This window comes from Nicotiana tabacum, chromosome 21, assembly GCF_000715075.1.
Source record: "Nicotiana tabacum cultivar K326 chromosome 21, ASM71507v2, whole genome shotgun sequence".
NCBI lineage: Eukaryota > Viridiplantae > Streptophyta > Magnoliopsida > Solanales > Solanaceae > Nicotiana > Nicotiana tabacum.
Genome location: NC_134100.1, coordinates 58,581,483 through 58,605,568, shown reverse-complemented (window position 1 = coordinate 58,605,568; position 24,086 = coordinate 58,581,483). Strand labels below are relative to the sequence as shown.

Below are 24,086 nucleotides of genomic sequence, written 5' to 3'. Positions count from 1 at the left end.
ATGCAGCAAGAGGTCGCCCTAGAGAAGAAGGTCAGGTTGGTGGAGGTCCGACCAATGGCAGTCATGCTCGTTGCTATGATTTCCTGGTAGGCCGAGGCAATGGCCTCAGATGCTATGATCATAGGTATAATTTCAGTTATTGGAGAAGCTGGTTTACACGTTCGCGTGTTGTGGTCCGCGTTCGCATAAAGGAAGAGGCCGGTCGGGGATTGTTCTACGGCTTAGTGATTAGGATATCGCATTCGCAATGTAGGTAGAGCTGGAGACCTTCGCATTTGGAAAGGGTTGAATGTGATCGTGAAGACTTATTTTGGGCAACCAACTTTTGTGCTTCGCGATCGCGAAGGGTAATCCCTAGGAAGAATATATAGTTGGGATTTCAGAATTTTGACTCATTCTCTCATATTTTGAACCCTAGACTTAGAGTGGGGAAATTTTTCAAGGAGATTTTCATGCAATGCAAGAGGGTTATGGGCCATCGAGATTTGGTATTTGTTTTGGGTTTTGGGCGTGCAAGCCCGAGTTGACTTTTGTTGCCTTTTTGAGAATTCTTCAAAACTTGAAGCTTTATTTATTAGGATTGCTTCCCATGGCATTGTTTGACTTTCTTGGTCGATGATTGGATTGGATTTGCGTGATTGGAGGGCTAAAGCAAGAATTTTACATGATTTGAGGTTGAAGGCTAGCTCGGATGAGGTAAGTATTTTGCCTAATATTCTTATAAGGAATTAACCCTTAGGATATAACCTTATTTATCTAATTGAAATATGTGATAACCGACGTATATGCGATATGACAAGCATATATGCGGGTGCTATTTATGATTCATGATTATGTCATCTTGAGGCTGCATTATGCCTTATTTTGGATATTGTGCTTCCTGCTATCATACTTTATATATTTGTATAACTATGTAAACTTCTCGAATTATGCTAGAGGTCATGTGTAAGTCTTGATTTCCTGTCTGAACATGATACTCATTATTATATGGTGCACTTTCCTAACCTGAGTTGTACATTTTGCACATGCATATACCTTAGCATGCTATTTTATCAATCCATGAGAATGTGATTTGATATCCATTGTTTTTATGCATGTATTCTTGTATATGCTTTCTGTGTGATGGACTGAGTTGATAGTACGTGATTGGTCTGTGCAGGTTGAGTTATTATAGCACATGAGTTATTCATGTGGTTGTTATGATTATGGCACGTGAGTTGTCCATGCGGTGATTATGATTATGGCATGTGATTTGTTTGTGCAGCGTGTGGATAAGGATCCATCCCCTTAGGGTCTTCCCCTCATGTTTCTCTCTTTTGCAACTTGTGTGCAGATCTCGGAGCTGAGCTGCTGTGGATTATGAAGGCTAGCATTGAAGTTGTACGAGCGATCCATAACTTTTTCATGATAGTTTAGGGCTTCTAATTATATTTATGTAAACTTCGAGCAGATGTTGTATTTATTCTTCATACCAAAGTTGTATTCTTAATCTTAGTCGCTCATGACTTGTATTACTAATCCTTGGGATACTTTATGGAATTCATCCTTCTTTTCTATTGATTATTGATAATATTGTATTCGAGTTGTGTTATTTGTTAGGTTGTTTACCTATCAGGTTGGGTTAGGTGCCATCACGACTTGATGAAATTTTTGATCGTGACAAGTTGGTATCATAGCTCTAGATTCACAAGTTTCCAACCAAGGGGTCATGATGGCGCCTAACACAGCTTGCTAGGAAAGCCAACACTTAATAACAATAAATAAAGAAAATATGATAGTTTACAACATAATAATGAATATAAAGATTGAAAACTCATAAATACACAATAAGGCTAAAGCCAAGCATTGTCTAATCCATTTCTTAAGATTTGATGTCACAAATACATGAGATACTAAGAGTACTAAATATAACGTCTGCAAGAAAATACAATAATGTCTGGAACAATACACAACAATAAAAGAATAGGGAGGGGACTTCAGGGTCTGCGAACGACATGTAGCACTACCCCAGGTCTCCTGAATACTCTGAGCTAATCCCCCTAGGAGCACTGCTAGGACCAATACTGGGATCTGTGCAAGAAGTGTAGAAGTGTAGTATGAGTACAACCGACGAATGTACTATGTAAGTATCGAGCATAACCTTGACTAGGTAGTGACGAGGCTATGACAAGAAACTTACTTATAAACCCGTGCAAGTAATAAGCAGAAAGTAATAGAAATATAGAAATAGATAAATAAAATAATAACATTAAATAAGGGAATACATAGCAAGGTTCCTGGAAAGTAACATCATGGCATATCTATATAACACATCACCACAACGAAGAACAACAACCAAGGTATAGCCATCTAATATAATATCTGTTGCGGTATGCAACCCGATCCAAATACATGGCATTGCGGCATGCAACTCGACCTAAATCTCAATATCATCAATAATTTATATCGTTTCGGTGTGCAACTCGATCCAACATGCCAATTCATGTGAAAGAACCCAATAAACAACCAAGTATGGAGAAAATCACAATATAACATAAAAGAGAACAAAAATATTTAATTCACCAAGGAAAAAGAACACGAGCAAAGTATGATAGCCAACCCAATATCCTAGAGCTAACCTCACATATATATCTTAACAAGGACTCCAACAAGGCATTAGCACATGTAAAATCAAGTAGTCACAAAATCCCATGTAGCATAGAGTAATAAGGCATAAAAAAAGTAAGGCATAAAGCATGTAAAGGCATGAGCCATGTAAATTCATGAAGAAAGGAAGGGCATATAACTAGTAACATGTAAAGGCATGTAACAAGTAAAGGCATGTAATAAGTAAAGGCATGAAACAAGCAGATGCATGTGACAAATAAAGGCATGTAACGACCCGGCCGGTTGTTTTAAAAGTTGTAGTCCCGTTACCCTTTTCTACTAATTTTTGTTCTTCACTGTTGTTTTATGACTTACCGGGTTAGTTGGTTCGGGTCCGGAGTGAATTCAGAGTAAATTGAGACACTTAGTCTCTTAATTGAAATCTTAAGCTGGAAAAGTCAATCGGATGTCGACTTATGTGTAAATGACCTTGGATTGGAATTTTGATGGTTCCGTTAGCTCCATTGGGTGATTCTGGACTTAGGAGCGTGTCCGGATTGTGATTTGGAGGTCGGGAGTAGAATTAGGCTTGAAATGACGAAAATCAAATTTTTGGGAAGTTTGACCGGGGGTTGATTTTTAATATCGGGGTCGGATTCCGATTCCGGGAGTTGCAGTAGGTTCGCGGGGTCATTTATGACTTGTTTGCAAAATTTGAGGTCAATCGGACGTGATTTGATAGGTTTGGGCATCGTTTGTAAAATTTGGAAATTTCGAAGTTTATTAGGCTTAAATCTATGTGTAATTCGTGTTTTGATGTTGTTGGAGGTGAATTGAGGGTTTGACTAAGTTCGTATGATATTTTGGGACTTGATGGTATGTTTGGTTGAGGTTTCGGGGGGCCTTAGGTGAGTTTCGGGTGGTTAACGAATCATTTTTGGACCTTGGTTGATGGCTGATGTCCGATGCTATGTTTTTTTGGTTTCCTCTTACGTGTTCGCGAGAGGAGACTCGCATTCGTGAAAGGATGTTTGTGAGATAGGAACTTTTGTTCTTCGCATTCGCGAAGAAGAGGACACGAATGCGAAGCTGTGGTCTGTGTGTGCATCGCGAACGCGGGAGTAGTGTCGCGTTCGCGAAGAGGAGTGAGGCAGCTGGGGACCCCCAACCTTTTGGTCTACGCATTCGCGAGGCATGGGTCACGTTCGCAAAGGTTAGAGTTGGTAAAGCATCGCGTTCGTGAAGCATTGGTCGCATTCGCGAAGAGTTAAACTGAGAGGCAGTCAAATTGGCCTACGCGAACACGAGAGGACGGTCGCGTTCGCGAAGTAGGAAATCTGGGCAATAATATTTAATTTCAAAAACGAGGGTTTGAACCCATTCTTCATATTTTGAGCTAGAGACCACATATTTGGGCGATTCTTGAAGTGATTTTCGTGGATTTGATTGGGGTAAGTGATTCTTACTTGGTTTTGGCTAAATTCAATGATTATGTCTTTAATTCCATCATCTAATTTGTAATTTGGGGTGGAAAAGTGGAAAAAAAAGAGGAAGTGTTCTTGAGTTAGATTTTTGAGGTTTTGGAAGGGATTTTGTTATCGGATTTGAGTAAATTTGGTATGGTTAGACTCGTGAGTGAATGGGCTTTCGGGTTTTATGACTTTTTGTTGGATTTTGAGACGTGGATCCGGGGGCCAGGTTCGGGCCAATTTCGGATTTTTGGCTATAATATAGTACCTTTCTTGTGGAATTGGTCACTTTAGCCTATATTGACTGTATTTTACTACTTGTGGCTAGATTCGGTACGTTTGGAGACCGATTTGAGAGGCAAAGGCATTTCGAAGTAGAGTTTTGCTCGGTTTGAGTTAAGTAACAGTTTTAAATCTGGCCCTGAGGGTATGAAACCCAGGATTATTGTATTATGTGTGTATTTTAGAGGTGATGCACATGCTAGGTGACAGGCGTGTGGGCGTGCACTGTGGGAATTGGAACTTGGTCCATTCCGTGAAACTGGAAAGTTGAATAAGCTTAATGTTATCTATGTGCCCATTCTATGCTATAGAAATTTGACAGTGAATCATGCTAGAAATCATGCTTAGGCTATGTGTTGGTGCTGTAAAGACCCCAGTGGTTGTGATACCTGTAGAACCTTCCTGCTTATTATTACTTGTACTCAGTTATAGTATTACTTGCATATTATACCTCGGTCTCTGTTATTCCCTATTGATACATTATATCATTCTGTTTTGGACTGATTCCCCTTTATTACTGAGGGCCGTGAGACTAGAGAGGTTGATGACTGAGTGAGGACGAGGGCCTATTTGTGAGGTATTAATACCATAACACGTGAGTTGTCCGTGCGGATCTTGATATGATATTATAACACGTGAGTTGTCCGTGCAGCACGTGAGTTGTCTGTGCGGATCCAGATATTTATACTATAGCACGTGAGTTGTCCGTGCAACATGTGAGTTGTCCGCGCAACACGTGAGTTGTCCGTGCGGATTCACATATTGATACTATATCACGTGAGTTGTCCGTGCAGCACGTGAATTGTCCGTGCTGTAGGAGCCCCTCTGGAGTCTGTACACCCCCCAGTGAGCGCAGGTACCTATTGAGTGTGAGTATTGAGGGCTGAGAGCCGAGTGTTGAGCTATTGAGAGAGCCTGGGGTACTGTTGCCCTGAGCGGTTGCACTTGTTTCATTTGTTGTTGCACTTAGATGATTTATGCCATTGTTCTGAAACTTCTGGAAAATATTGTATTCGATTTTACCTAAACTTGGTAATGTGTAACTGACTTGTCTTAAATTGCCGGAATTGAAACATGTCTACTTTCATTGCCGAAATTACTAAATGAACTGTATTTATATAGCTCGTCACTACCTTTCAGTTCCTTAATTATTATTGTTACTTACTGAGTTGATTTTATTCACGCTACACCCTGCACTTCGTGTGCAGATCCAGGTGTTTCTGGTCACGGAGGACGTTGATCTCGTGCGTGGTTTAGTATCGGAGATTCACGTGGTAGCTATCGGCGTTCGCAGTCCTTGTCTCTCCTTCCTTGTTATTTTTCTCTTTTCTGTATTGGTATCTTGACACAGACTCTTATAAACACTGTTTCTTAGACTGGTTGTTTAGATGCTCATGACTTGGTGACACCCGATGTTTGGGGCAATTTTTCCGCACTGTATTTTAAGTTTAACACCTGTTTTCTTTTAAGAAAACTTTGTCATGTAAAAGCTTTTGACTTATTTTTTGTGAACCATTGGAGGTATTTTTGAGAATCGGCTTGCCTAGTACCATCGATAGGCGCCATCACGACAGGTTAGGATTTTGGGTCGTGACAAGTTGGTATCAGAGCCTAGGTTACATAGGTCTCACGAGTCATGAGCAGGTTTAGTAGAGTCTTGCGGATTGGTACGGAGACGTCTGTACTTATCTTCGAGAGGCTGCCGAACCCTTAGGAAACTTCACATTCTTGAATTCTTGTCGTGCGAATATTTTGATTCTGGTAACTAAATTTCTGTTGTTCTAATTATCTCACAGATGGTGAGGATGCATACTACGGGGCAGGATGGACAGCCACCAGTACCACCAGTCAGGGCCGTGAGAGGCTGAGGTCAATGTAGAGGCCGCGGTAGGGGCAAAGGTGCAGCTCACACAGCAGCTAGGGCAGCACCTGCGGATCCACCAGTTGCCCCAGTTCAGGAGTAGGTTCCAGTTGTGGATGAGCCTGTGGGACCATCTCAGGCACCACCCGTGCCCATTGTGATTCCAGGCCTTCAGGAGGCCTTAGCTTAGATTCTGACCACATGTACCAGTCTTGCTCAGGCGGTCTCTATTTCGGCCACATCAGCCACTTCTCAGGCCAGGGGAGATGCTCAGACTCCCGCCGCCCGCACACCAGAGCAGGTGGTACAGGGACTCCAGACATCGGGGGTACCACCAACCCATCCTGTTGCAGCCGCTCAGGACTATGTGGTTCCTATCATGCCTGATGATAAGCAACGTAGATTGGAGAGGTTTGGGAGACTCCAGCCTCCATCTTTCAGTGGTAAAGACGGAGAGAAAGCACAGGGATTCTTGGATAAGTGCCATAAGATACTCCGTACAGCACGTATTCTAGAGACCAGTGGGGTCTCGTTCACTACCTTTCAGTTATCTGGGTATGCCTTCAGTTGGTGGGAGGCTTACAAGAGGCGTAGGCCGGACAACGCAACACCCCTTACTTGGCAACAGTTCTCTGTTCTCTTCCTGTGATGACCCAAAAGGTCATCTTATGTTTTAGAACTCGTATCTACGCTCTTAAGCCTTAAAAATCTCATTTTTACCCTTCTCGATTTGCGTGCACAGTCCGGGCAGGCTTCCGAAAAGTTTTTATGTTAAAAACTAATGAAAATAAGAATTTTTTCCTTAAAAGTTGATTTTAGTTGACTTCGGTCAATACTTTTGGTAAACTGGCCCGGATCCATGTTTTGACGGTCTCGGTAGGTCCATATCGAATTATGGGACCTGAGCGTATGCCCGTAATTGAATTCGGAGGTTCCTAGCTTGAGTTATGAATTTTTGATAAAAATTAAAAGTCTGAAAATTATTTGTTTTTAAGAATTGATTGATATTTGGCATTGTTAGTATTAGGTCCGTATTTTGGTTCCGGAGCCTGGTACAGGTTCACTATGATATTTAAGACTTGTCTGTGAAATTTGGTGAGAAACAGAGTTGATTTGATGTGATTCGGACGTCCAGTTGAGAAAATAGAAATTTTAAAGTGTTCTTGAGAATTCCATTTGATTTGGTACTAAATTCGTAGTTCTAGGTGTTATTTTGGCAATTTGATCGCGCGAACAAGTTCGTATGATGTTTTTAGACTTGTGTGCATGTTTGGTTTGGAGCCCCGAGGGCTCGAATGAGTTTCGGATAGGCTACGGAGTGATTTGGACTTAGAAAAATAGCTGGTGTGCTTCAGCTGTGTTGCAGGCCTCAGACCTCGCAAATGCGAGGTCAGGGTTGGCATTTGCGATCACTGTTGAGGTCGCATTTGCGAACTTCTCATAGAAAATGCGAAGAGAAGCTGGGCCAGCCTGTGTTCGCAATTGCAAACTTTTCTTCGCATTTGCGAAGGGAGTTTGGGAGGGGTATGGATCGCAAATGCGATCTTTTGTCCGCATTTGCGAGGTCAGTGATTGCAATTGCGTCACTTTCCTCGCATTTGCGAAGGCAGCAGGATTGTGAAGGCTTCGCAATTGCGATAGCCCCTTCACAATTGCAAGCTTCGCATTTGCGAAGCTCAGGTCGCAAATGCGACATCTGCAGCTGATAACTTTGAACTTAGACGAGATTTTTCATTCATTCTCCCATTTTTCAAAACCTAAACTTCAAGAGGCGATTTTCCAAAGGCTATTTCTTCCCCAAATCATAGGTAAATGATTCTTAACTTATTTCTTTCAATCTTTTACACCTTTTTACAAGATTTCAACCTAGAATCTAGGATTTTCATGGTGAAATTAGGGATTTTGGGTAGAACTTAGGAATTTCAAAATTTGAGGATTTAGACCTCAATTTGATGTCGGATTCCAAAACTAATTATATATTCGGGCTCGGGGGTGAATGGGTAAAAAGATTTTGGTCCGAACCTCGAGTTTTGACTAAGTGAAATTCATGTGAGCGGCATATATGTGAGGTGACGAGTACTTATGCGCCGCCAATTTACCTGTTTTCCATGTTTCTCAGTTTTTCTTATATTGTCTCATTCCTATGCCTAATTGCGATGTGTTATACTAGTGTTGTTCAATTTATCGTTCTTATCATGTTTACGGATTTTCTGGTGATAATTGAGTTTTTATTTCAAAGTTGAGATTGATGTTATGGAACCAAATGTTGAAGTAAGGTTTGTACTTGTTATTCTATCTCCCTGTTGATATTTATGCATTGCATTATGGTAAGGGAGAGTGTTAATGCACGAAGGGTGATGTCGTGCCATATTGTGAGTGTTAATGCACGAAGGGTGATGCCGTGCCATATTGTGAGTGTTAATGCACGAAGGGTGATGTCGTGCCATATTGTGAGTGTTAATGCACGAAGGGTGATGCCGTGCCATATTGTGAGTGTTAATGTACAAAGGGTGATGCCGTGCCATGATATGAGAGTTAATGCACGAAGGGTGATGTCGTGCCGTTTCTATTAATTTTATGGTGAGATTGAGAGTAAAAGCACGAAGGGTGATGCTGTGCAATTTTCCTTAATGTATTCACTATTCCTGTTGATTCATGGTATATTGACTGCTTCGGTGATCATTCTGTTGTAGTTCTTTATCTTGTATTCCCCTCAGTATGTTTCCCCTCCCGACATTTCCTGTTTAGTTCTTCATTTTTGTTATTTGTATATACACTGTTAAATTGTAAAGGTTGATTTGTAGGTGCCTTGCCTTAGCCTCGTCACTGCTTCTTAGAGATTAGGCTCGACACTTACCAGTATATGGGATCAGTTGTACTGATACTGCACTCTGCACTTCCTGTGCAGATTTTGATACCGGCTCGGGTTGATCCAGATTTTGCTATTGGTCCGCTGTCCGGAGACTCGAGGTAGATCTGTCGGCGTTCACAGACCTTGAAGTCCCTGTCTATCTTTCTGTTCTACGGTTTCTTTCATTCAGACTGTTGTATTTCTTCAGACAATTACTTGTAGTAAATTCTAGAATGCTTGTGAATTGTGACTCCAGATCCGGGTGGTAGTAATTAATACAGTTTTATGATATTCCGCACTTATTATATTTTATCTTAGTTAATTATTGTTAATTACTGAATGGGAATAAGGAATTGGTTTAACGATTTTCTAACGTTGGCTTGTCTAGCAAGTGAAATGTTAGGCGCTATCACGGTCCCATCGGTGAGAAATTTTGGGTCGTGATACTTCCTGGAGAAGTTCGTGCCTCAGTCCCGCAGAGAGGAGCTGCGCAGGCAGTTCGTGTAGCTTCGTCAGGGTGATATGTTTGTGACGCAGTATGAGATGAGATTTTCGGAGTTGGCCCGTCATGCTGTTTGGTTGGTTCCCACCAACAGGGAGAGGATCATGAGGTTCATAAATGGCCTCACTTTTCAGCTGCAATTGCTTATGACTAGAGAGAGAGTGTCTGGTGCTACTTTTGATGAGGTTGTCGACATTGCTCGTCAGATTGAGATAGTTCACAGCCAGGAGCGGGTTGAGAAGGAGGCCAAGAGGCCTCGTACATAGGGTGGATTTAGCGGTGTTCCTTCTAGGGGTCAGTTCCACCATGGTAGGGGTCGTCCTTTCAGACATGCTCAGACGGCTTGCCCAGTTCACCGTGGTGCATCATCTGGTCATGGTTCACACAGCTATCAGCAGGGCCAGTCTTCATTTAGTGCACCACCAACATAGAGTTCTCACCCTGCCTCGTCAGCTCAGGTGTCTATTGGTAGTTTCTCGGGGTATGAGGGGCAACAGATCCGTCAGAGGAGGGGTTGTTTCGAGTGCGGAGATTTTGGTCATATTAAGAGAGATTGCCCTAGGTTGTTGGGTGGGACTCCACAACAGAGTTCTCGACCGATGGCACCAGCACCAACAGCTTCACCACCCGTCCAGCCAGCTCGGGGTGGGGCTCAGTCAACTAGGGGTCGCCCTAGAGGGGGAGGCCGATCAGGGGGCGGCCAGGCCCGTTTCTATGCTTTTCCTGCCAGACCAGATGCCATTGCTTTGGATGTTGTGATCATAGGTATTGTCTTAGTTTTCCATAGAGATGCCTCTGTATTATTTGACCCTGGTTCCACTTATTCATATGTGTCCTCGTATTTTGTTCATTATCTTGATATGCCCCGTGAGTCTCTAGTTTCACCTGTTCATGTGTCTACGCCGGTGGGTGATACTGTTATTGTGGACCGTGTATATCGGTCATGTGTGGTGACTATTGGGAGTCTGGAGACTAGAGTGGATCTATTGTTTCTTAGTATGGTCGATTTTGACGTGATTTTGGGTATGGATTGGTTGTCTACATGTCGTGCGGTTCTAGATTATCACACGAAGACAGTTATGTTGGCGATGCCGGGGTTGCCGAGGGTTGAGTAGAGTGGCTCTATAGACTATGTTCCTAGTAGAGTGATTTCATACTTGAAGGCTCAGCGGATGGTTAAGAAGGGTTGTCTATCTTATCTGGCCTTTGTGAGGGATGTTAGTGCAGAGACCCTTGCTATTGATTCTGTTCCGGTGGTGCGAGATTTCCCTGATGTGTTTCCTGCAGACCTGCCGGGCATGCCGCCTGACAGTGATATTGATTTCGGTATTGATTTGGTGCCAGGAACTCAGCCCATTTCTATTCCACCGTATCGTATGGCACCAGCGGAGTTGAAGGAATTGAAGGAGCAGCTTCAGGAACTCCTTGATAAGGGGTTTATCCGGCCTAGCGTGTCACCTTCCGGTGCACCAGTTCTATTTGTGAAGAAGAAGGATGGTACTATGAGGATGTGCATTGATTATAGGAAGTTGAACAAAGTCACAATCAAGAACAATTATCCTTTGCCGCGTATTGATGATCTATTTGACCAGCTTCAAGGAGCGAGGGTGTTCTCCAAGATTGATTTGAGGTCACGGTATCACCAGTTGAAGATTTGGGACTCAGATATTCTTAAGACAGCTTTCAGGACCCGTTATGGTTATTATGAGTTCCTTGTGATGTCTTTTGGGCTGACCAACGCCCTAACAACGTTCATGCATATGATGAATAGTGTGTTTCAGCCTGATCTCGACTCGTTTGTTATTGTATTCATTGATGATATCCTGGTATACTCTAGTAGCTAGGAAGAGCATGCCCATCATTTGTGGATCGTGTTGCGGCAGTTGAGGGAGGAGAAGCTTTATGCTAAGTTCTCCAAGTGTGAGTTTTGGCTAAGTTCAATGGCGTTCTTGGGGCACGTGGTGTCTAGTGAGGGTATTCAGGTAGATCCGAAGAAGATAGAGGCGGTTCGGAGTTGGCCCAGACCGTCCTCAGCCACAGAGATTCAGAGTTTTCTTGGTTTGGCTGGTTATTACCGTCGTTTTGTAGAGGGTTTCTCATCTATCACATCTCCCTTGACCAAATTTACCCAAAAGGGTGCTCCTTTTAGGTGGTCGGATAAGTGCGAGGAGAGCTTTCTAAAGCTCAAGACTGCTTTGACCATGATCCGAGTTCTAGTTCTACCATCAACTTTTGGTTCTTACACAGTTTATTGTGATGCTTCTCGGATCGGTATTGGATGTGTTCTGATGTAGGAGGGCAGAGTGATTGCTTATGATTCGCGCCAGTTGAAGCCCCATGAAAAGAACTATCCTATCCACGACCTTGAGTTAACAGCTATTGTTCATGCCTTGAAGATCTGGCAGCACTATTTGTACGGTGTCCATTGTGAGATTTACAATGATCACCGGAGTTTGCAGCATCTGTTCAAACAGAAGGATCTTAACTTGCGTCAGCGGAGGTGGTTGGAGCTTCTTAAGGACTATGATATCACCATTTTGTACCATCCCGGGAAGGCCAATGTGGTGGCCGATGCCTTGAGTCGCCGGACAGAGAATTTGGGGAGCTTAGCATATCTTCCAGCAGTAGAGAGGCCATTGGCATTGGATGTTCATGCCTTAGCCAGCCAGTTTGTTATATTGGATGTTTCTGAGCCGAATCGAATATTGGCTTATGTGGTTTCTCGATCTTCCTTATTTGATCGCATCAGAGAGCGCCAGTATGATGATCCTCATTTGCTTATCCTCAAGGACACGGTTCAGCACGGTGATGCCAGAGATGTGACTATTGGGGATGATGGGGTACTGAGGATGCATGGTCGAATTTGTGTGCCCAATATGGATGGGCTACGTGAGTTGATTCTTGAGGAGGCCCACAGTTCGCGGTATTCTATTCATCTGGGTGACGCGAAGATGTATCAGGACTTGAGACAACATTACTGGTGGAGGAGAATGAAGAAGGACATAGTGGAGTATGTGGCTTGGTGTCTAAATTGCCAGCAGGTGAAGTATGAGCATCAGCGACCAGGTGGGTTGCTTCAGATATTAGAGATTCCGGAGTGGAAATGGGAGCGGATCACTATGAATTTCGTTGATGGGCTTCTATGGACTCAACGGAAGTTTGATGCAGTTTGGGTGATTGTGGATAGGCTGACCAAGTCAGATCATTTCATTCCTGTGATGACTACCTATTCTTCCAAGCAGCTGGCTCGAGTATATATCCGTGAGATCGTCAGGCTTAATGGCGTATCGGTATCTATCATCTCTGACCGGGACACGTATTTTACATCACGGTTTTGGAGGGTCGTACAGTATGAGTTGGGTACTAGAGTGGAGTTGAGCACATCATTTCACCCTCAGACAGACGGACAGTCTGAGCGTACTATTCAGATATTAGAGGATATGTTTCGTGCGTGTGTGATGGAGTTTGGGGTTTTGTGGGATCAGTTCTTTCCACTAGCAGAGTTTGCCTACAACAACAGTTATCAGTCGATCATCCAGATGGCACCGTATGAGGCTCTGTATGGTAGGAGGTGTAGGTCTCCAGTAGGTAGGTTCGAGACGGACGAGGCTAGATTATTGGGTACAAATTTGGTTCAGGATGCTCTGGAGAAGGTTAAGGTGATTCAGGATAGACTGCGTTCATCCCAGTCCAGATAGAAGAGTTATGCGGATCGGAAGGTTCGCGATATTGCATTCATGATTGGAGAGCGGGTCCTGCTCCGGGTGTCATCCATGAAGGGTGTTATGAGTTTCGGAAAGAAGGGCAAGCTGAGCCCGAGGTTTATCGGCCCATTTGAGGTGTTGCGATGTGTTGGGGAGGTTGCTTATGAGCTTGCCTTGCCTCCCAGTCTAGCAGGAGTTCATCCAGTATTTCATATTTCTATGCTCCGGAAGTATCACGACGATCCGTCTCACGTGTTGGATTTCAGCTCAGTCCAGTTAGACAAGGATTTATCTTATGTTGAGGAGCCGATGGAGATCTTGGATAGGCAGGTTCGAAAGCTGAGGTCGAAGAATATTGCTTATATGAAGGTTCAGTATAGGGGTCAGCCAGTCGAGGAGGCGACTTGGGAGACCGAGCAAGATATGCGCAACAGTTATCCTCATCTTTTCACCACTTCAGGTATGTCTCTATACTCGTTCGAGGATGAACGTTTGTTTAAGAGGGGGAGGATGTAACGACCCGGCTGGTCGTTTTGAGAGTTGTAGCCCCGTTCCTCTTTTTTGCTCATTTTTGTGCTTCAATGTTATTTTATGACTTACCGGGTTAGTTGGTTCGGGTCTGGAGTAAATTCAGAGTGAATTGAGATACTTAGTCTCTTAATTGAAATCTTAAGCTGAAAAAGTTGACCGGATGCCAAATTATATGTAAACAACCTCATATTGGAATTTTGATGGTTCCGTTAGCTCCGTTGGGTGATTTTGGACTTGGAGCGTGTCAGGATTGTGATTTGTAGGTCGGGAGTAGAATTGGCTTAAAATGGCGAAAGTTGAATTTTTGAGAAGTTTGACTGGGAGGTTGACTTTTCATATCGGGGTCGGATTCTGATTTCTGGAGTTGCAGTAGGTTCGTGGATTCATTTGTGACTTGTGTGCAAAATTTGATGTCAATCGGACGTGGTTTGATAGGTTTCGGCATCGTTTGTAGAATTTAAAAATTTCAAAGTTCATTAGGCTAGAATCCGTGTGTAATTCGTGTTTTGATGTTGTTGGAGGTGATTTGAGGGTTCCACTAAGTTCGTTTGATATTTTGGGACTTGATAGTATGTTTGGTTGAGGTCCCGGGGGGCCTCGGGTGAGTTTCAGGTGGTTAACGGATCATTTTTGGACCTTGGTTAATGGCTGATGTCTGTTGTTGTGTTTTTCTGGTTTCCTCTTACGCGTTCGCGAGAGGAGCCTTGTGTTCGCGAAGGATGTTTGTGAGCTGGGAAATTTTGTACGCGAACGCGAAGGTGTGGTTTGTGTGTGCATCACGAACGCGGGAGTGGTGTCGTGTTCGCGAAGAGGAGTGAGGCAGCTGGGGACCCCCAGCCTTTGGTCTACGCATTCGCGAGGCATGGGTCGCATTCGCGAAGGTCAGAGTTGGTAAAGCATCACGTTCGCGAAGTGTTAAACTGAGAGGCAGTCAAATTGGCCTACACGAACGCGAGAGGACGGTCGCGTTCGCGAAGAAGGAAATCTGGGAAACGATATTTAATTTCAAAAATGAGGGTTTGAACCCATCCTTCATATTTTAAGCTAGAGACCACGGATTTGGGCGATTTTTAAGGGATTTTCATAGAGTTGATTGGGGTAAGTGATTCTTACTTGGTTTTGGCTAAATTCCATGATTATGTCTTTAATTCCATCATCTAATTTGTGATTTGGGGTGGAAAATTGGAAAAACAAAAAGAGGAAGTGTTCTTGAGTTAGATTTTTGAGGTTTTGGAAGGGATTTTGTTATCGGATTTGAGTAAATTTGGTATGGTTAGACTCGTGAGTGAATGAGCTTTCGGGTTTTGTGACTTTTTGTTAAATTTCGAGACGTGGGCTCGGGGGCCGGGTTCAGGCCGATTTCGGATTTTTGGCTATAATATAGTACTTTTCTTGTGGAATTGGTCCCTTTAGCCTATATTGACTGTATTGTACTACTTGTGGCTAGATTCGGGACGTTTGGAGACCGATTTGAGAGGTAAAGGCATTTCAGAGTAGAGTTTTGCTCGGTTTGAGATAAGTAACAGTTTTAAATCTGGCCCTGAGGGTATGAAACCCCGGATTATTGTATTATGTGAGTATTTTGGAGGTGACGCACATTTTAGGTGATGGGCGTGTGGGCGTGCACCGTGGGAATTGAGACTTGGTCCATTCCGTGAAATTGGAAAGTTGAATAAGTTTGTTGTTAGCTATGTACCCATTCTGTGCTATAGAAATTTGACAGTGAATCATGCTAGAAATCATGCTTAGGCTATGTGTTGGTGTTGTGAAGACCCCAGTGGTCGTGATACCTGTTGAACCTTCCTGCTTATTGTTACTTGTACTCAGTTGTAGTATTACTTTCATATTATACCTCAGTCTCTGTTATTCCCTGTTGATACATTATATCATTCTGTTTTGGGCTGATTCCCCTTTATTACTGAGGGACATGAGACTAGAGAGGTTGATGACTGAGTAAGGCGAGGGCCTGTTTGTGAGGTATTGATACCATAGCACGTGAGTTGTCCGTGCGGATCTTGATATGATACTATAGCACGTGAGTTGTCCGTGCAACATATGAGTTATCCGTGCAGATTATAGCGCTTGAGCTGTAGGAGCCCCTCCAAAGTCTGTACACCCCCAGTGAGCGCAGGTACCTATTGAGTGTGAGTATTGAGGGCTGCGAGCCGAGTGTTGAGCTATTGAGAGAGCCTGAGGTACTGTTGCCCTGAGCGGTTGCACTTGTTACATTTGTTGCTGCACTTAGATGATTTATGCCATTGTTCTGAAACTTCTGGAAAATATTGTATCCGATTTTACCTGAACTTGGTAATGTGCAACTGACTTATCTTAAATTGCCGGAATTGAAATATGTCTACTTTCATTGCCGAAATTACTAAATGAACTGTATTTATATAGCTCGTCACTACCTTTCAGTTCCTTAATTATTATTGTTACTTACTGAGTTGATTTTACTCACGCTACATCCTGCACTTCGTGTGCAGATCTAGGTGTTTCTGGTCACGGAGGACGTTGATCTCGTGCGTGGTTGAGTATCGAAGATTCACGAGGTAGCTACCGGCGTTCGCAGTCCTTGTCTCTCCTTCCTTGTTATTTTTCTCTTTTCTGTATTGGTATCTTGACACAGACTCTTGTAGACACTGTTTCTTAGACTGGTTGTTTAGATGCTCATGACTTAGTGACACCCGATGTTTGGGGCTATTTTTCCGCACTGTATTTTGAGTTTAACTCATGTTTTCTTTTACGAAAACTCTGTCATGTAAAAGCTTTTGACTTATCTTTTGTGAAACATTGGAAGTATTTTTGAGAATCGGCTTGCCTAGTACCATCGATAGGCGCCATCACGACATGTTAGGATTTTGGGTCGTGACAAGGCATCGAACAAGTAAAGGCATATATCAAATGAAAATGTGTATAAAATGAGGGCATCTAACAAGTAAAAGTATGAAATAAGTAAAGGCATGGAGTTACTAGTTTCACCCGCATGGTTTAATCTCATGACAACACATATGCACTCATCACCTTGCATGAACGTCGTTCCCTACATATAAATCACGTAGCAAATAGTCCCAATAAAATCCTAATTCTCTCAAATCAAGGTTAACCACAATACTTACCTTTTTCAAAACAAAATCAACAAACTAACCCAACTTTTATTTTAGAACAAGATTCAAAACCACTTGAATATAGTTAAATAATGCCCAAATGAGTCAAAACAAGCTTCAGAAACTACCTCAGTATCAAAAAGGTTCAATCGTTAACATACTTGAAAAAGTCAACCCGGGTCCACCTGGTCAAAATTCAAAATCAAGACCAAATCTCGATTACCCATTCATCCCTGAGTCCAAATATGTGACTTGTTACGAGATCCGACCTCAATCGAGTTATAAATTTCTAAAATACAAAATCCTAAGTTTTTACCCAACCCCATTTCTACTCTATGAAATCTAAGATTTAGGGATGAAAATCCATGAAAAGTTATGGAAATTGATCAAAAACAAGTTAAAGCTACTAACCCTTGAAGTTGAAAAGAAACATCTCTCCAAAAATCGTCTGCCACAAAGTCTAGGTTTCAAAAATAGAATAAAATGAGCTAATCCCGAAATCTCCTATTTTAACCCAGCTGCATATGTCGCAATTACAAACCACGGTTCGTAATTGCGCAGCTTCTAAATGTGAACCCGTGTTCGAAAATGCAAAAATGACCTTGATGTCCCAAATGCGACACATACCTTGCAATTGCGAGGGTTGCAAATGCGACAGCAGCTTCACAATTGCGAAGCTGGCCTCCCCCATCCCACCTTCGCAAATGCATGATTTTCTTCGCAATTGCGAGCCTCGCATTTGCGAGAAGCTCAATGCAATTGCAATGACTGCAGCACCAAGTCTTTCCAAAACAGATAAAAACTAATCTGAAACTTCTCCGAGCCCCTCGGGCCCCACTCTACATATCCACACAAGTATAATAACCATATACGAATTTTTTCGTGAACTCAAAATATCAAAATAACATTTACAATCAAGAATCAAGCATCAAAACTCAACAATTCATATATTCATTGTGAACATGTAATTTTTACCCTACCAAAATATTCCTACAAAATTAATAAATAAATTATTCATATTTTATTTTTTAGATTTTTGTTAAATTATTTGAAATTATTTGCATTTAGTTGGATTTTTTCATTTTTGAAATCATAGAAAACAACAAAAATATTTAAATCCTCATCATATAGCATTATTAGGTTTTTAATTGAATTTAGCACTTAATTACATGATTTGATCATATTAGAAGAAAATCACAAAAAATGGTTTATTAGTAATTTTTTCTTTTAATAATTGAAGATTAACTAATTATGTAAATAATAAAAATAGATAGTTGATTTAAGTTTACAAATTAAGATAATTTAGCACTCAATTTAAGATTTGTTTAAATTAAATAGATTTTTAAAAGTTAATTAAACAAAATGGAGTTTAAATTAGCCTAAAAACGGACTGGGCCAGTGTAAAAACCAGCTCAATCCCTAAAATCTATCCCAAACACCTTAGCCCAATATCAAGAATCCGGTCAGCCCCATCACTAAACCAAACGACGATGTTTAAGTGCCACGCGATCCTGACCGTTGATCTTTACTAGATCTAACGGTCCGAAACTGGCCTGGCACTTAGTATATAAGTGTCCAAACGAACCCCGCCCCCCTCATTTTTGTCCCCCCCCCCCCCCACATCTCTCTCTCTCTAACCCTAAGAGACGACCCCCCGTCTCTCCACCCTCCACTCCAAACCCTAGCCGCCTCCATCTTCCTCCAACCTAAAACCACCCCAAATCACCTAAGATCCACCCTATTCTATCCCTTTACACTTCCTAAACATCACCTCACCCCAAAATCCCGTAAAAAAATTAACAAATCTAACCCCTAAAAACAACTGAAATCCTAACGCCACCCTAGTCCCGCCGTGGGAAATCGCCCTACGGCGGCGGTGGACCTCCAAAACCCCTCAAACACATACCATATACTCTCCTCAACTCCCTGAATCTCGCCTTACCAACCAAATTCTCCAAAACCCCACCAAAATCCCTAGATCTTAGATCTAGGGTCTCCGAAACCCTAGATCTATTTTCCATTTTTTCAACCTAGGCCATTTAATAATCCTCCTGCCAAGATCTCCCATCAAGGATCTCAGATCCCAGACGGGAGTCTTGGCATGAGGGTTTTTAGCGGCTAGATCTATTTTTTTGGTATACTTTATGATTATTTCCTGTTTTTCATCTTTATATTTTGTGTCGATTACTGTTCTTCTTTCTTTATTTTATTTATTTATTACTGTCTGATATTCTGTTTAAATCGTTTAATTAAACAAACTAAAAATATATATAAAATCAGTGCTTAGAAATATTCCGTGTTCCTTAATTTTTATATTATTACGCTTTTTATTCTGTGTTGTTGCTTTTTTTTATTTTTATCCTTTTTTGCTTTCTGTTTTGTTTATTATTTATTTTTATCTTTATTAGTTCTGAGTTTATTTTAGTATTACTGCTTTGTTATTTATTTTGTTAAATTAATCGCCATTTTTTTTTATTTTATTTATTTTACTGTTGTTTGTTTGGTTAAGAACTGGGCCTCACTGAAGTGGCCCGTTCTACTTGGCTCATAAATTGGGCCTGTCTGAATGAATAGACAGGTCCATAACTTTGTAAAAGTTTAAGAGCCCAAAGTCCTTAGGCCCAGAGTCACCTGACTCAGGCCCATAACCGATCCAGTTCTGAGGTAATTCCAAGACCCTTAAGGGTCAGTTTTGAAATCCTAATTCTTACAATTATTCAGATAATACTAGAAACTTCTAGAATAGGGACAACTGTCCCAATTCTGAGTAGGAAAGTAGGGATAATATCCAAAAATATCCAGAAATTGGACACTTGTCCCTTTTTTGAGATAAGGAAGGTACTAAAAATTGGACAGCTGTCCATTTCTGTTAAGAAAGATGCCATTTTCCTAATTTATAGGGAATTCTGGTAGATTCTTTTGTACCCTAATTCTCATCCCTTTTCACTCCTTCACTCTATAAATACACTCCTCCTTTTTCGTTAGAGGGGGATTGATTCTAGATCTGAATACACATTATAGACCGCTTTAAGGTTTTGCTCTCTTTCAAAAGAAAAACTTCTGAAAATCAACCTTGATCTTTCAGAATCAAAATATACATTCCTTTTCTATTTTAAAAATTTGTCGTCTTCTTATTCTACTGGGTTTCATTCGTTGCTGCGGCTTTACTTCAAGCTTTCAGATACTTATTTTCTTACTTATTTATTTTTGTTGCTATCAAGGTACTTTCTTAAATAATGTAAATGTTTAAATCTTATTGTATCATGACTATGACTATACTGGTTATCAAAAATCTGTGTTCTATTTGAATATTGCATATAGCTGTTTGTTTGAGAGTTGTGTATGAAAACATGTATAGCTAATCATTTACACTGTTTTAGGCAATTTAAATTATGTTAGCTTTATGTTAAAGGGTTCTGAAAAAATTATCAAATCTGTTGAAAGCTTCATGAAGTCATAAGATCGGTACGTTCGAATAATAAAAACAAGAAAAGCATTTTTTTAGAAAAATTTGTTAGATGAGTAGTAGGAAGATTTGTTATCACTGCCCATGTTAGCGAGATAATTTAGTTCAGTTTTATATTATATCCTCTCATGCCTTGCGTTAGTTAGTAGTTTTACTATGTCATTAAACAATTAAAATATAGTAATTCCAATACTATTAGTTTAAAATCATAAAAAGATGGATTTTACAAGAAACCTAACAGTAATCAGGGTACGAATTCAGGCCCAAATCAATTGGGTCCATGAGATTGTACTATGGGTCTTTGGCTAATAAAATGAGTTGAGGTATTTACACTTTAAGATTTTCAAATGCAAATGAGTTTTAAAACTTATTACTTTAACATAGGTTAATATAAGAAATAGGAGACTTAAGCAATCAATAGAAAATTATCCTAATTTAATTTTTAGTTCGTATCCCCAGACCCCTTTTTAGTTTTCTGTTTTTAAAGACAAACCAAATATAGGTAAAATCTGATAATTACTGTTATAAATTCCAAACTCATTCACACAAATATGCACTGGGCCAGAGTCACTTGGACTCATTATCATTAGGCCCAAATCATTTTTGAGTAATTTGTCCACAAATAAATATTGGGCCAGAGTCAACCGGACTCATTATTAGGCCCAACCTTCTTGAATTAAATGTGTTTAATTGATTGAATGCTTAATAACATTGAGTTGGGCCCGCGTCACATGGACTCATTATCACCAGGCCCAAATGTCTTTAGTTAATTTCATTTAGTTGTCCATAAAAATGAACATTGGGCCAGAGTCATTTGGACTCATCATCAGGCCCAGATCCTTCTGAATTAAATGTGTTTAGTTGATTGATTGCTTAATAACATGGTATTGGGCCAGGGTCATTTGGACTCCATGATCACTAGGCCCAAATCGTTTGGACTGAATTCATCTAACTGCCTTAAAATATGCATTGGGCCAGAATCAATTAGACTCAAGCAGGCCCAAATTCTTTTGAACTGAATTCATTAGCTAGACTCAAATATATGTCTTGGGCTAGAGTTCATTTGGACTCCGTCCTTATCAGGCCTCAAACTTTAAATCTAAGCCTGCTTGACAGATAATACATAGGCTGCCCCTATCTAATACAAACAAACATATTGCCTAATATCAAACCTTTACACTTAGCCATATGACATAGAGTATTTAGCTTAGAGACATAAGCATAACTTAAGGTATTTATAATCAACCTAATTATTATAATTATGTACACGCACGCATGACATAGTTGTGATGTCAAAAACAAACCAAGGTACATGTTCGCGTGACCATGGTCAAACAATCTTAGTAAATAAAATGCCTTAATTAAACACTCGTAGAAATGCTTTAGGCATGGATTTTTATCGTGATCGCGTACATGTCCGCGCGATGTGATCCCGATATCCAAAATTAAATCGAGGTATGCGTTCGGGCAACTTTGGCCAAACAATCTTAAATTAATAAAGCACAATTAATTGTGTACACGTTCGCGTGACATGATTTTAGTGCCCCAAACAAAGCAGACTTATACATATATAGTCTGTTTCAAAGATTAAATCCATAAACGCCATATTTAAAAGCGGTAAAAGGTAAAAACACATAGGTTCTAAAATACGTAATTAAACAATCTAATTAAGCCAGGTATGATTAAAGCGACCGTGCTAAAACCACAGAATTCGGGAGTGCCTAACACCTTCTTCCGGGTTAACAGAATTCCTTACCCGGTTTTTTGGTTTTCGCAAACTTTAAATGGAGTCAAACTTTATCGATTTAGGATTTAAAATAAATCGGTGACTTGGGACACCATAAATTATCCCAAGTGGCGACTCTGAAACTAAATAAATAATTCAATTTCGATTAATGTCATTTAAATTGGAAAAACTCCATATTCCCCTCGGGAAAAAGGAGGTGTGACATCTCTGGCGACTCTGCTGGGGAGGGGTCTTGAATTCGAGCTTGTAATGTAATTTGTACTTGGCTTTATTCATTGTTGATAATACTGTATTTGTTGGCCTAATGTGCTAATTGCCGCTCATTTACTGCTTTGATATTATTTGAACTGTATTAAACTGCCTTCTTACGCCTCCCTTCTGAGTCTTCTAAAAATATGGTGCACACGTACGCGTGGCCCGCTTTTCTGTTAGAGGTCATATCAAATAGAACGAGGATGGATCAATCACTAGGCCGGGTAGACTTTCGTGCTCCTGGTATGTCGCTCCCACCTCGGCTCAAGCTGTCCGCTTGGGTAAGCCATGTCTAGAACGCACCCCAGGTTTAAACCTAGAATAACATAGCCTCATGTCGGATCCCTAGTAGGAACGTTTGTTTGCATCATGCGCATTTGACTTTGGGGACTCAACACAGAGGCTGGGTCCATCTAGGACAGGTCTACCCGAAATAAAAGACCATCCTGATGCATCTTACGTGCTATGTGAGCATTGATTTGTTTCGGCTTGTTTGTTGACCGGTTAAGAAAATACAAACAACAGAAAAACCAAGAGTGAGGTAGAATAGAAAATTCACCCGGTTCTGAAAATCCCGGTATTTGAAATGCCTCGAAACTCTGCCAAAATTTTTGAAAACAAAAAAAATTAGAAAAAGAAAATGTATTTCAAAATGAGTCAATATCATGTTTTTCCGGTTATGTCAAAACTGACCGAACTACGCGGGTCTGATTCTCACCGGATGTGAGATACGTAGGCAAACCTCATCGGTGCCGACCCCAATTTTTTCCAACCAAATAAATAAAGTATGTCCATTGATCAAAAAATAAAACCGACCCAGCTTCGGTTAAGTCCTGCGCCAATTTTGCCGGAATAGCCTTAGAATACCTTTAAATTGTCAAAGGGCTATTCTCGCCAAGAACGGACATGTCTGTCAATAAAGCATCACTTTTCCCATAAAATGCCTTACCCCGACCTCAAAACTTTATTTGAAAGTATGAAGGGGCCATTATTGCAAAGATGACCATTTTGGCCAACACTGCACAAATAGCCACCTTCAGGCGATTTCCCTTTGAAAAATCAAAAACTGGTTTTTGCAAAAGCCGCTGGTCTGTCTTTCGAACTAGAGTCAACCCTAACCCTAACCATTCACAGGTACAAAATGAACATTGTCTAGAACCCGCCGTTAAATGTTGTAGAGCAAGCTCCACTGCAGCTTCAAATGTGGTGGTATGACTTGGGTAAAGATGGTCAAGACTGGGTAATAGAATATTTGGGTGCTCTCACGGATATTATGAAAATCAAGCCCTGGAATGATCTGATCAAGGCTTTAGTGACCTTCTGGGATCCCGTTTACAATGTCTTCCGCTTCTCGAACTTTGAGCTCATTCCCACCCTGGAGGAAATAGTCGGATATACTGGTTTCGGCCGGGACTTGAGAAAATAGCAACTTATATTCCCAAGGCCTCCCTCTGTGCGCCGGTTCTTTGATTTCTTGAACATCAGTAAACAAATGAGGAAGAACAAAGTAAACGATGGATGTTGCTCTTTCTACTTCCTGTACTCCATGTATGGACATCCAAATGGGTTTGAAATGCATGAAAAGGGGTTGAACAACAAGCAAAGCAAAGATACTTGGAAAATTCATCGTCGCTTTGCTTTCATAGTGGCATTCCTGGGCCTCATGGTCTTCCCAAATGAAAAAAGGGACAATTGATATCCGTATGGCCAGAATTGCACAAGTCTTAACTG

The 24,086-nt window shown here is 41.1% G+C and overlaps 1 protein-coding gene across 1 annotated transcript; it reads left to right on the top strand.

Moving 5' to 3' along the window:
- LOC142175245 (uncharacterized) lies at positions 1-23,781 on the top strand. Its single transcript, XM_075241827.1, has 7 exons — positions 1-35; positions 10,528-10,657; positions 10,721-11,012; positions 11,505-11,746; positions 12,653-12,895; positions 13,352-13,715; positions 23,534-23,781. Exons 1-7 carry the CDS (start codon positions 1-3, stop codon positions 23,779-23,781), a joined length of 1,554 nt encoding a protein of 517 aa, XP_075097928.1.
- Positions 23,782-24,086: the final 305 nt, after the last annotated feature.